At 37.1% G+C, this 14,268-nt stretch overlaps 1 protein-coding gene across 2 annotated transcripts in view; it reads left to right on the top strand.

Annotated features, from left to right (window-relative positions):
• ADAM9 (ADAM metallopeptidase domain 9) overlaps positions 1-14,268 on the top strand; it is a 142,264-nt gene that overhangs the window by 1,255 nt on the left and 126,741 nt on the right. For both annotated transcript variants that reach the window (XR_008295987.1, XM_015076060.3), the window contains exons 2-3: positions 9,872-9,969; positions 13,207-13,265. Coding sequence is in view for 1 of the 2 variants with exons in the window: in XM_015076060.3 (XP_014931546.2) it covers positions 9,872-9,969; positions 13,207-13,265 (157 nt within the window). In the remaining variant the exon portion in view is untranslated. The remainder of the gene's footprint in view (positions 1-9,871; positions 9,970-13,206; positions 13,266-14,268) is intronic.

Genomic DNA, 14,268 nt, shown 5'->3' with positions numbered 1-14,268 from the left:
CGTTAAATTATTGTTTGCACGGCTGTATTTCCTTTATTAGCCCTAAAGTATGGAGAATGAGGGTTTTTACTGAATCGTTGCCTTGAGAGTTGTGCAAAGGTGATGATAGAAGATTTCAATGTAGGACTGCTGACCTTCAGGAAATTAAATTTTTTTCTTTTTTTTTTTCCAATTAAGTAAATTTGCCCCATTGTTGGAATTTTGAAGCTCTAAATACTAAAACTTTATTGAATGGGAAGACACCATATCTTTTTTGGTTAAGACTGTTTCTGCTGTGCTTTTCTTAGATGGTTAACACTTATCAGTAGGTAAGGTGTAGTATATTACCCATCTGGAGTTTTAGTAATCCATGATTTTCAGTGTTTGCAAATATAAATAGGACTATATATAGTATATGTTTATTTTTTTATTTTGAGAGAGAGAGCATGGGCGAGAGCGTGAGCACATGCGCACCCATGTGAGCAGAGGAGGGGCAGAGGGAGAGGGAGAGGGAATCCCAAGCAGGCTCTATCAGCTGTCAGCCTGGAGCCCAGCATGGTGCTTGATCCCATGAACGGTGAGATCATGACCTGAACCGAAATCAAGAGTTGGATACTTAACAAACTTAGCCACCCAGATGCTCCAATATTAATGTAGGTATTATTGCATACCTGCATATAGATGAGTGGAAAACCCTATGGCTTTTAACTGTGGCTTTAACAATTTATGGCCAGTCCCTTCATTTAAGCATGGGTATACTTTCAAAATTTAGTCAACATTTATCGAGCTCCTATGAACAACATGCTTAATGCTTATGGAGGGGCAAAGGTGAGTAAATGTGCTAAGACTTTCTGGGCGATATATAAAATCTCGGGGGAGGTTTTATACTGTAAGTGGTATTTGAACTCATGTACATTAGGGAATGTTCAAGGAAAAAGATATGAGTTCATTCTAAGGGGAAAAAACTTTTTGCAAGAATATGGAAGGATGAAAGAACATGACTTGTTAGGGAATGATGAGAATGTCTGCAGGCAGTCTACATGAAAGGGAGGCTAGGAAGAAACTAAGATAAGTTAGTACCAGTTGGAGAGCGCCTTCTATTCATGCTAAGAGGTTTGGACTTTACCAAGAAATTCTTTGGGCAAGAAGGGTTTCAAATATGGGTGTGATATAACTAGATTTGCGATTAAGATAACTGGCAAAGGCAGTAGAGGACAGAATATAGGAGGGAGAGACTGGGGCTGTGAGAGACCATTTGAGAGGCCTTTGTAATAGTGTGCAGTGAGTCAACTCATGTTTCCCTAGGGGAATGTTCTTCCAAAATCAGCTGACTAAATTTTTGCAATACAGGATGTTTAAAACATGCACTGAAACATTTTCTGCTAATGAAGAATTTGAGGACTCAGTAAGTACCACCCACACATTAGTAACACTAAAAGCTAAACAGCCTTTGGTAGGATCATTTGTAACGTGTCAATGAGGAAATGCAGTATAAATTCCAAAGGGCTGACACTTACAGTAAACTTAAAAAAAAAAAAACAAAACTGAGGCTGACAAAGGTAACTTTGTATCATTGTGAAAAAATAACAAAGGGAATTGGGTGTGAAACCTTTTCTGATTTTCTCTTTTAAGGTAGTAGTTATGATGCAGACCCTAGAATTTTTTTTTTTTTTTTTTAAGACTAGCATTCTAAAGACGTTGAGTTTTAAAGCTTACTCATGGTGAATCACTATAAAACGAACTATGTAGAAAGAGCTTAAGTCCATACTCATTTTGTTTTTGGGTGCCAGCAAATTATTTGAATTTGATATCTTTGTGTTTTTGCTGTATCGGAGAATGCAGTCTTCTAAATTTAAAGATAGTCTGATTTTCCAACTTTAAGTAAAAAATAAAACTCTTATAATTAAAATATATACAAAACAAGTTGCCGGGTTCAAAATAATTTTCAAAAAGAATTTTGAATTTTATCTTACCAAAGTTGACTTTATATCTGCTTTTTGTTAAAAATCCTGGTTTATTAGAAAATTTCCCCAAATATGCAAGCTCTAAGTAATTGAAAGCTTTTTCTTGGAATATGCACAAGCACTGATACATGACATAACTATAGCCTCATGGTATTTTTCTCCCCCTTTGATACGTAGTATATCTCAGAGTTTTGGAGTTATGCCATCGTTAGAGTCAGTGCTATAGGACTGCCTTATAAATAAATCTAATTGTATGGTCTTGTTTGTATATTGAGAGATTATTCTAGTTTCTTTTACATTTTGCGACATTGTTATTTTAGTCTAGTCATTTTTCTGACGTGATCCTGCATGAGATACTGCTTGATTCCGACCTTTTAAGAGCCAGTTAGGAAACCTGAGAAGTTCACTTAATTTGGTCAGGTTTAAAAATTTTTTTAAACATTTATTTATTATTGAGAGACAGAAAGACACAGAGCATGAGCTGGGGAGTGGCAGAGAGAGGGGGAGACACAGAATCCGAAGTAGGTTCCAGGCTCTGAGCTGTCAGCACAGAGCCCGAGCGGGGCTTGAACCCACGAACCTCGAGGTCATGACCTGAGCCGATGTCAGACGCTTAACCAACTGAGGCACCCAGGTGCCCCAATTTGGTTAGTTTTTAAATCTGCAGTTGTTTTTGTATTTGTTTATATTTATCTTAAGGATTAGAGTATTTTAGTTTATAAGTAAGCGATGCCACTGCCAGACATTTGTCATACTGTAGGACAAAATCCACTCCCAAATAAGGGAAATGCCTTTTTCCCATTGACACATTTCTCTTTTAATGAGGTTTTTACTCATTTTAGGAGGTTTCCCCCCTTTCCTTTTTGTAGCTCCTTAAAACCCTCGTGCAAGAAGACCCCTGGAGAGCCTGTTCCATTGGCTTCATTGACACATTGGAATCCTGTTGTGAATAGAAGCTCTGATCCCAGCTACCTGAGAGGGTGGCTAAGCAGTGTACAGTACAACCATTCAATGAAATATAGGCATTGCCCACATGAAAAGATGCTCAACGTCGCTCCTCATCAGGGAAATACCAATCAAAACCACACTGAGATACCACCCCACACCAGTAGAGTGGCTAAAATGAACAAATCAGGAGACTATAGATGCTGGAGAGGATGTGGAGAAACGGGAACCCTCTTGCACTGTTGGTGGGAATGCAAATTGGTGCAGCCGCTCTGGAAAACAGTGTGGAGGTTCCTCAAAAAATTAAAAATAGATCTACCCTATGACCCAGCAATAGCACTGCTAGGAATTTACCCAAGGGATACAGGAGTGCTGATGCCTAGGGGCACTTGTACCCCAATGTTTATAGCAGCACTTTCAACAATAGCCAGATTATGGAAAGAGCCTAGATGTCCATCAACTGATGAATGGATAAAGAATTGTGGTTTATATACACAATGGAGTACTACGTGGCAATGAGAAAGAATGAAATATGGCCCTTTGTAGCAACATGGATGGAACTGGAGAGTGTTATGCTAAGTGAAATAAGCCATACAGAGAAAGACAGATACCGTATGTTTTTCCTCTTATGTGGATCCTGAGAAACTTAACAGAAGACCATGGGGGAGGGGAAGGAAAAAAAAAGTTAGGGAGAGAGGCAAACCTAAGAGACTCTTAAACACTGAGAACAATCTGAGGGCTGATGGGGGTGGGAGGGAGAGGGGGGGTGGGTGATGGGTATTGAGGAGGGCACCTTTTGGGATGAGCACTGGGTGTTGTATGGAAACCAATTTGACAATAAATTTCATATATATAAAAAAAAAGAAATATAGCATTGCCCCTAAAATGACAAATATGTGGACCCCGTGGATTTCTAGAAAATTGATATAAAAGATGTTAATCTTGAAAATAAAGCATAATTCAGGTTGTAGATGATAATTAACAATTAGGAAATCTATGTATGTATAGATATAAAGGTAAAAAGTCGTTTACTCAACCCTGTACCAGGGTAGGAAACATATGATCAATAAGATTATCATCCTTACTAGATATGTCATCCTTTGTCTCAAAAAACTTAAATTCCTTGCTAGAGGAACTTAAGTTCTTGAGGGCATTAAATCTTATAAGTGGTTGGTGGTTTTCCCAAAGGGGCATTTTTTTTTTTTAAGATTTTTTTTTAAGTTTATTTATTTTGAGAGAGAGAGAGAGTGAGTGAGCAGGAGGGGCAGAAAGAGAAGGGGAGAGAGAATACCAAGCAGGCTCTGCACAGTCAGCACAGAGCCCATTGCGGGGCTGGAACTTACAAACCATGAGATCATGACCTGAGCCAAAACCAAGAGTTGCACAGTTAACCGACTGAGCCACCCAGGTGCCCCTGTTTATTTTTAAATGTGAAGACAAGTAAATGTGGAAAGAAATTACAACACTCAAAAAATGTAAAATGGTAGGACATAGCAGTGGCAATTATAATTTTTAAAATATAGTTATTAATATATGATATATATCATATATATATATACACACACACACACACACACACACACACACACACTTGGGATTGACCTTTTGAATGAGATGGAAATATGTGGCTCAAAATAACAGCGTTTTATGGATCTAATTACAATAATTTCTCTTCAAGAAATAATTTGGGCAACAGAATTATTTTGTTTGTACTATATGTGGCACTTGGGTTTATCTTCTACAGTGAAAATACTTGAAGGTGGCTGTTTGTTTATATAATAGGCAGGAAGGAAAGGAGAAAAGCCCATGTTTGTTTGCTTTGCAATTAAGTACAATTCTTTTAACTTGTTGCCCTCTACTACAGTTACTATTATGAAACATAGACTTTCTCCAAAACAGAGTTCATAGAAAGATCTAAGGAGTTAGAGGAAGAAAAGTGCAACTAACATCCTTTCTTTTCTTTCACTAAGTTTAAGACTCTTTAAGTTTCATGTTTCAGCTCTTATTTTTGTCTCTAGCCCATGTTTCCCGGTAATGTGGTTTTTGACAGTGTGCTTATTTGTCAAATTCTAAAATAACAAATTTGTATTCTCCATCTAGTTGATAGGTTTGTATTTTAATTGTGAACTATATCTTTATACCAGTGATATTCAACTGGGGGCAGTTTTGCCCACAGAAAGCATGTGGGGGATATTTTTAGCTGTCACACTGTTGGTTCTTCTGGCATCTGGTGGGTAGAGGCCATGAATGCTACTAAACATCCTACATTGCACAAGGCAGCCCCCCACAGCAGTGAATTTTCTGGTCCCAAATGTCAGCAGTGATGAGGTTGAAGCTTTATACAAATAATGTGCATATACTTACTTTATAGTAACATGGGGAACATATTGTTTTGGTTCCCATGAGAAGGTTGCCTCTATTTGGAATTAAAAAAAAAAAAAGAGAAAGGAATTTGGGAAAAAATATGTGCAATTTCTTATGATGTTCTGGAACTCCTTATGGGACTCAGAAAGATCCTTGGATTTTAAAACCAAGAAGTCAGTATTGGAATAATGGCTCTGCATACAGAAGTTTTTTTTGGTTGCTAAAATTTTGAAAGTCTTATTAAAAATAAAGGATAATTGTGGTGCTGTTTTTTTTTGTTTTTTTTTCCTATCAAGAATTATATTTTAAAATGAAAAGGACAGAAAGAATGTTACTTTCCTATACTGGATTGTTATTCTTTGCTAACAGTCTTGGTAGAAGATCATAGTTTCAGACCTGGCCTGAAGCTAGCTGTATGACATTTTAAAGTCATTTAACCTGTTTGAAATTGAAAGCTCTTTAAATTATCTGCCTGCCCATTTGTAGTTCTGAGATGTTTCTTTTTCTCTGTTATGTTTCTTCTGAGTTGTAATGAGAAAACTTCAGTTGCATATTGTTTAGCTTCTAGTTTAACAGTTGCCTGAGCCTCTTAGCATATGTATTCTTGCCTATAACGATTTACTTTCAAAAGGTTTTATTTTGAAATCATTCTAGAGTCCCAGGAAGTTGCAAATAAATGTACACGATGATTTACTTTTTGTCACACAGAGCTTCTAATTTATTTTACTCACTAAAATAATTTTATTCCTGCCGACTGTTCGTGCCACTGAAACAGAACAGGAACTTGCAGAAAAACTCAGAACCCTCTCAGAGCACGAATGGCAATAACCCATTTCTCTAGTCCAGCTTGCAGGTGGCTGCATGTGATCAGGAAGTCAAAAGCCACAAGCTTGTAACAAGCTCCAGGACCCAATTTACAGCCTGTGTGCTCCTGTAAACACCAGGCCAGTTAGAGCCAAGTGGACCTAGCTCTGACCTGTCACTGACTTTTCTCCTCAATGTAATGCTAAAAATTTAACTTAACATGCAAATGAAACATACCATGTATGAAGTATGGTCTGTCAACTACCTGTGGGCCCAACTTTCTGTATTTTCCTGCCCCTATGTGCTAAGATGTCGCCTCTTTCCTGCCTCAGCCCCTTTAAAAACTTTCCCTGGACATTTTTCAGGGAGCTAGCCCAAGGATACTTTGCCTTCTGTTCCCTGCCTTTTGCTCCTGCAGAAGCCCCTGATAAAAGCCTTGCTTGAAACTCCTGTTCGGCCTCTTGTCAATTTCTTTCTTCTTCTTTTTTTTAATGTTTATTTATTTATTTTAAGAGAGAGTGAGAGGGGCAGAGAGAGAAGGAGAGAGAGAATCCCAAGCAGGCTCCATGCTGTCAACACAGAGTCCGATATGAGGCTCCATCCCATGAACTGTGAGATCTTGACCTGAGCTGAAACCAAGAGTCAGATTGAGCCACCCAGGCTCCCCGCCTCCCCCCTTGTCAGTTTCTGTTGGCTAGAGAGCACAAGGGTCTGGTTCTGTTAACAACACCACTTCTAGAGTGACTGACTGCCCTAGTAGATGAACAGATTAACATGATCCAGAGTGAAATTATTAAGGATAATATTGAAACTTGTATTTTTAGGAATTAAAAAAAAAACCCAAAAGTCATTGAAAGGTTTATTCTGGGTGAGGAAGTAGTCCTGTACCTCAATTAATGTGGATGGGATTAAGGATGTTTCTATCTAGTGATTTGAAGCCGGCATGTATTAAGGCCATGGATTTCTTTTGTCATGGTTCCCAATTAATAACTCCAAATATCTGAATGATATTTTATCATAGTATATTATAAATATGCCTTGGATAAGCTCATGGTTGCTTTTGTGAGTATTGGAATCCATTTCTGGTGTTTTTATGTAATGGCTTGAATCCACATTTAGATAGTATATCATATTATAAAGACATAAGGTGTTTAAAGATGGGTAAAGAGTTTGAAAACTGTTAGTATTATATGTATTGTATTGGATAGAATACAATTTGTTTTTCTGTTGTATCTTTTAAAATCTCAAACTAGACAAGGTTATAGACATTTGTATATACAGTGTTATCTTGGAGAAAGCTATAAATACTTCATTTTCATTTGTATTTGAGAAATCTGAGGGACATAAACAATTAATGGGTAAATGAACACACAGGTTGGATTCAAGGAAAAGAGTGGGAGTAGGGAGACCAGGTAAGAAGGATTGTAGTCTTCTTTCTAAGGTGTGGGGTTAGTAAGGCTGATGAAAAGGAAGGAGCTTTGGGAGATGCTAGATAATTAGTACTTTATTTTTTTTTTATTTAAAAAAATTTTTTTAACGTTTATTTTTGAGACAGAGAGAGACAGAGCATGAACAGGGGAGGGGCAGAGAGAGAGGGAGACACAGAATCTGAAACAGGCTCCAGGCTCTGAGCTGTCAGCACAGAGCCCGACGCGGGGCTCGAACTCACGGACTGTGAGATCATGACCTGAGCCGAAGTCAGACGCTTAACCGACCAAGCCACCCAGGCGCCCCGATAATTAGTACTTTAAATAGGTTATACTTTTCTTTATTGAAGAAACATGCTTTTTTCTCCTTATAATTTCAAAAGTAATACAGGGATTATAAATTACTCATTGTAAAAACAAATTCAAACAATACAGATATAGAGTAGTGCAGGAAATAAAGCCCCAAGTCCTTATCTCAATATTCTCTGGTTCTATTCCATTGTGATAACTCCTTTTAGCAAGTTTGGTATGTTTACTTATGATATTTACATGTTTATTTATGACATTTTGTAGTGTATATGATATGATGTAATATTTCATAAATGCTATAATGCAGTTGATTGAAGTGAAAAGTAAATGTCTTTCCCTTCATCCTACTTCCTATAGGTAACTACTTTAAAGAATAATTATTTTATTCTAGAAAATTTTAAACACACATGATAGTAGAGAGAAGAATAATGAATGAACTCACATGTACCCCTTACCCAACTTCAATATAATTTTGTATGTATCTCCTACCTCAGACATACACCGGATTATTTTGATACAAATCCTAGACATACAGTTTTGTCTGTGAATATTCTGAATGAATCTCTAAGACATAAGGACTTTAAAAAGAAAGTCTTATCCACAATATGGTTATCACACATACAAAAATTAAGTTTTTCAAGATCATCAAACATCTGTGCAGTGTTAAAATTTCCCTGATTCAGAATTTGTTTTTTTCTATTGATTTGTTGAATTAGGATCCAACAAATCCATACATTTATAAGGCTCTTTATTTATTAAAAAAATTTTTTTTAAATGTTTATTCATTTTTGAAAGACAGAGAGAGACAGAGCACAAGCAGGTGTGGGGCAGATAGGGGGACACAGAATCTGAAGCAGGCTCCAGGCTCTGAGCTGTCAGCACAGAGCCTGATGCGGGGCTCGAACTCATGAACCATGAGATCATGACCTGAGCCGAAGTCAGACCCTTAACCAACTGAGTCATCCAGGTGCCCCTATAAGGCTCTTTAAATTATAAGGCTCTTTCACCCTTCCACTCCCCCTTTTTGGGCATTTGTTGAAGAAATTCCACTTAATGAAATTTTTTCATACATTGATCTACTGAGTGAAGAATGTGGCTATTCTTGCATTAGTCTTCCTGTTTGTATATGCTAGACTGAAGCCTCCTCATACTGGATGTGGTTTAGGTACATATGAACATATAGAGACAAGGAATTTTCATCCATGGTCCTTAGGTGTAACCATCTACTTCATTAAATTCACTGAAAAAAATTGACATGCCATCAGATATTATGTTGGATGTATTGAGAGACTTTGTATCAGACTCCAATAAGAGAAGTCTTGTAAGGAATTAGGGAAATTTTGGTTATACTCAATTTTTGCTCAAGTGATGACTTTAGAACCCAACCTCCACTTAGATATGATTCTACTGTGCAGTAAAGTGAACAGGATTGGAATTGGGAGTAGGGCTGCATGATGGTTTTGAGTTCTTCAGTGTTAATAAATTTTACCAGAAGTTTTAGTTTTTAGGACAGATTTGTGGCAGTAATTTCATTTGAGATAATTGCTACATTATTAAGTGTATATTTATTAGAGTTAATCCATCAGGCATTGAAAGCAACTTTTCCCTCTAATTGTCCTGGTCTGTTTCATAGGTATTCCAATACCGTCTTGGGATTTCATTTGTGTTGGATGAGGGTGGAAAATGGGAGATGAGTGAATGGGCTAGGCTCCAGATGCTTTCCTTCTATTTTCCCACCAAAGCACTTTTTTTTTCTTGTGTCTATATCTTAAGATTTCTTTTAAGAAAAAGAGTTAATAGCAAACAATTGTTTGAAAATGATTGCTGTGTATGCACTGTGAAGACTTACATTATTTTTTAGGAAATATATTTTTCCCCTTCATACTTATCAGGTATATTGCTATTTTTTGTATAAAATTATATGGTGTATATATACACACATACACACACAGGTATATATGTGAAGGTCACGTGATTTTGTGATTTGGACATAAAGCTTTTGATTTCCATTACATTTTGGTACCATTTAATTTTTCAGGTTCATTTGTTATATAATATTTGTTTTTCCCTTTTCTGTAGGTTTTCAACAGACCTCACATCTCTCTTCTTATGAAATTATAACTCCTTGGAGATTAACTAGAGAACGAAGAGAAGCCCCTAGGCCCTTTTCAGAACAGGCAAGTTATCTCTTAAGAAATATGTATGTGTTAAAATTTTTTTTTAAAGATAGGTGTGTTATTTTCAGCAGGGATTGGTTCAGTGAGTAGTGTTGGCCAGTGATTAGTGCACCACCATACATATGGCACTGATACCTGTTGGCCATTACTCTCCTTAAAGTGATATATTGATCCTTAGTAGTTTCTTATTTTTTTTAAGACAATGGTCAACTTGAAACATAACAGAATGAAATAGTTAAATAAAATTCTATGACCAGTTTAGGATGCTGATTATATAGATTTTTTAAAAGTGTGTTTTAATTTATTTTTGAGAGAGAGAGCGTGAGCAGGGAGGGGCAAAGAGAGAGGGGGACAGGGGATCCCAAGTGGGTTCCGTGCTGACAGCATGGGGCTCAAACTCATGAACTGAGATCATGACCTGAGCTGAAGTCGGACACTCAACCGACTGAGCCCCCCAGGTGCCCCTGATTATACAGATTTGTAACCCTTTTCTCACTGGTGATGGTTACAGTGGTCTTTTCATAATAATAAGAATGAACCTCTCTTAGTTTGTGATAGGAAGAATACTTCGTACTGTATCTTCACAGGCCCTGGAGAATGGTAGTATGTTACATGTATGTATTTCATATTTGGGAATATTTACTCAAAAGTGTTTTATCTCCATATCAGAAGAAACATTACTGTGCTGTGAATGCTGTAACCCAATGCACAAAAATTATTTTTTATACTATTTTCTCCTACTGTAAAGTTCAGAAAAAATGTTTGGATTTCAACTGATTTTGCCAATTCTTCAACTTTATAGAAGCATAATTTAACTGTACTGTAATTTAACAGTAATAGATAAGGAGGGTTAGAGTTTTGTTAATTATGTCTGAATTGCTGATATATTCATAAAAAGAGGGTAGCTCGAACATTGTGTAGGGGCTGGACCTCGTAAAAAGAACACTGGAGTTGAGAGTCAGGAGCTTTTTGGTTTAGTACCCTCCAAGTACTACCACTAGGGTAGATCATTCAACCCCGTTTCTTCTCTATAAGTAAGGAATAAATAACCCTACAATTTAGAATTCTTCCTTGTTTCTGTTTTGAGCTGGACATACTGCCATTGGATTATGTTTTGACTTAGAATAGAATTAATGTATACTTGCTTCATTATTTGTCTCCTCTTGTTCACTCTTTAGCACAGTGACTATGCACACAGATACTTGTGATCATAATAAATGTCATTCATGTGCCTGGATAAATATTTGGAGAAGTAGAAGTGCTGTTTGGGCACTAGGGTTATGGCAGTGAACGAAACAGACAAAATCCATGTTCTTATGGAGCTTCCATTTTAGTGGGGTTGGGGGAGGAGACAAAAAACAAAGAACTAAGGTAGATTGATGTAGATTACTTAAGGTGGTAATGCATGCTCTTGAGAAAATTATAGCAGCAGGGTGGATAACGAGTGCTGGGTGAGGGTAAGGGTGGGGTAAGAGGGTTTGTACTTTTTAAGCCTGGAAAAGCCTTACTGAGAAAGTGACCCTTGAGTAAAGCAGGGGAATGAGCAATCCAGGCAGATATTTGGGGAAGGAATATAGCATTATGAAACAATCCTCAGACTCTTCAGAATTTTTCTCAGATGACATGATGGTGGTGATTTTATATCATATGACTGACCAAGAGCAGAGAGGATAGAACAGCACATGAGAAAGCTATGACAATGGAAGGAGCTTAGTATTTTTTTTGTTGTTTTCTTTCTTTCTTTCTTTCTTTCTTTCTTTCTTTCTTTCTTTCTTTCTTTCTTTCATTTTATTTTTAGTTTTCATCCTTTTCCTATTGAAGTATAATTAACATACAGTTTTATATTAGTGCCAGGTATGCACTATTATGATCCAACAATTTTATACATTACTCAGTGCTCGCCATGTTAAGTGTAGTGACCATCTGTCACCAAACAATGTTATTACCATTTTACTGACTATATTTTCTATGCTGTACTTTTCATTTCCATTGTCTTTTTTGTCACCAGAAGTTTGTAACTAGGAGCTTGGTATTTTTGATGCCTAAGTTGAGATCGAAGTAGATCACAGGCTCGCATTCAGATGTGGAAGCAGAGTGCCAGATTCTGTAACTTGGTCTAGGCCTTCGAATTGAGATGTTGATGAGCCCTAGAAGAGGGGATCATGCTATTTCTTGGCAAAATGTTAACTTAGAGTCTAGAGACAGTGAGGAAAATAAGAGAACACTTCTAATAATATTATTTGTTGAGTCCCTCCATGACTTTCTCTTTTGTTAAAGAGTTAAGGCAAAGTGGAATCTCATGCTTCTAGCGGTCACATTAAATGCTTCCGACTAATGAAGTGGTGAGTTGCTGGGGAAGTTGTTTCAGAGTTGTTTGAGGTAGAGAAGAGGATCCCATGAACTTCAGGATGTGTAAGTGCAAGTTGTCTTATCTTAGTTCGTTGGCTCTGAGATGCTGTCCATTGTAAGGCACACTATTGTTTAATATACCACTAATTAAGAAAGAAACAGAGTCCTACCAGTTTGACTGCTCTGCCTTTGTATGATGCATCCTGAATTCAGAAGATGTTCATTTGAGGGGAAAAAAGTGTGATTTAGGATTGATGAAATGTGGTAAGCTGTGTGAAGATACAAAATCATAAAAGCGTACGAATGTCAACTTTCGGATAATTAGAACTAGAGATAATCTCTTGAAACTAAGAAATTCATTTCACTTAAACAAAAGGAAGAATTACTTTATACTGGAGGTAATACTTGGACAGACTTAATAGAAATAATCCCTGAAGTTACAGCTGAATTATAAATGAATTTAAGAAGAGTTTAGATGGACATGCAGATGATTTCCCACAATAAGTTATTAAAGGAAAGTAGGGGTGATCAGTGTGTGTGTGTGTGTGTGTGTGTGTGTGTGTGTGTGTGAGAGAGAGAGAGAGAGAGAATCCCAAGCACACTTCTGCCAGCGCAGAGCCTGATGAGGGGCTCAGTCCCACAAACTGCGAGATCATGGCCTGAGCCAAAACGAAGAGCTGGATGCTTAACCAACTGAGCCACCTAGGTGCCCCTGTCAGAGTATATTTTTATTAAGAACAGTTATAAACAATTCTATAAAACAATTTCAGTCAGTGCTAAATTATTTTAATTCAGGATAATTTCCAGTATCTTATAAATACCTGTTTTTGAAAAGTAATTTATAAGATGGTGTTTTATTGTTTTTTTTCTCCTTCTCTGTGCATTTAGGTATCTTATATTATTCAAGCTGAAGGAAAAGAGCATATTATTCACTTGGAAAAGAACAAGTAAGAAATTTAATTTACTTTGGCTTTTTGGTAATTTGTTTAAAAATATTATATATTTTTAAGAAAGTATATTTTAAGTAGTATATTTAAATAGTATATTTAGTTAGATATTGTTTAGTAGATGGATAAAAAGGTGAGGATAACAAGAGTAGCAGTGTGGAAAAAGCCATACTATTTGGTGTTTCCATTGACATTAAGGCAAGGGAAAATAAATTTACAGAAAGCTGTATTTCAGAAGAAAAGTTTTTAATTGTGATAGGCCCAAGGAACAATTGAGCAGAGGTAAAGAAGTCTTTAATAGTTAGTATCAGTCTGCTGGTGCTGCCATAACAAAATACCACAGACTTAAAAAAAGGAAGTTTATTTTCTCACAAGTTATGGAGACCAGAAGTCCAAGATCAAGGTGCTATCTGGGCTGGTGTCTGGCGAGGACTCTCCCCTTGAGTTACAGATGGCCATCTTCTCACGCTGTGTTCACTTACATGGCCTCCTTGGTGTGGGGGGTGAAGGGTGGGAAAGGAGCAAGCTCTCTTGTGTCTCTTCTAATAGGGACACTAATGTTGTCAGCTCAGGACCTCACCCTTTATGACCTTATTTAACCATGATTACTTCCTTCGTGCCCCATTTCCAAATACAACCACACTGGTGGTGAGGGTTTCAAAATATGAATGTTTCTATGGTGTGGGGGAGGGACACAAACGTGTAGAACACAATAGTAGTCTGTCATCTACCCCCCTTTTAAAAAAAATTTTTTTTTAACATTTATTTATTATTGAGAGAGAGAGAGACAGAGCACGAGTGGGGGAGGGGCAGAGAGCGAGGGACACACAGAATCTGAAGCTGATTCCAGGCTCCGAGCTGTTAGCACAGAGCCTTTCAGGGTTCGAACTCACAAACCCTGAGATCATGACCTGAGCCGAAAGTTGGATGCCCAACCGATTGAGCCACCCAGGCGCCCCTCATCTCCCCCCTTTTAAAAAAAAAAAAAATTTAATTATTTTTG

This window comes from Acinonyx jubatus, chromosome B1 (assembly GCF_027475565.1).
Source record: "Acinonyx jubatus isolate Ajub_Pintada_27869175 chromosome B1, VMU_Ajub_asm_v1.0, whole genome shotgun sequence".
Lineage (NCBI taxonomy): Eukaryota > Metazoa > Chordata > Mammalia > Carnivora > Felidae > Acinonyx > Acinonyx jubatus.
Note: the sequence above shows the minus strand (reverse complement) of the source record. Positions and strands in the feature narration are given on the sequence as shown.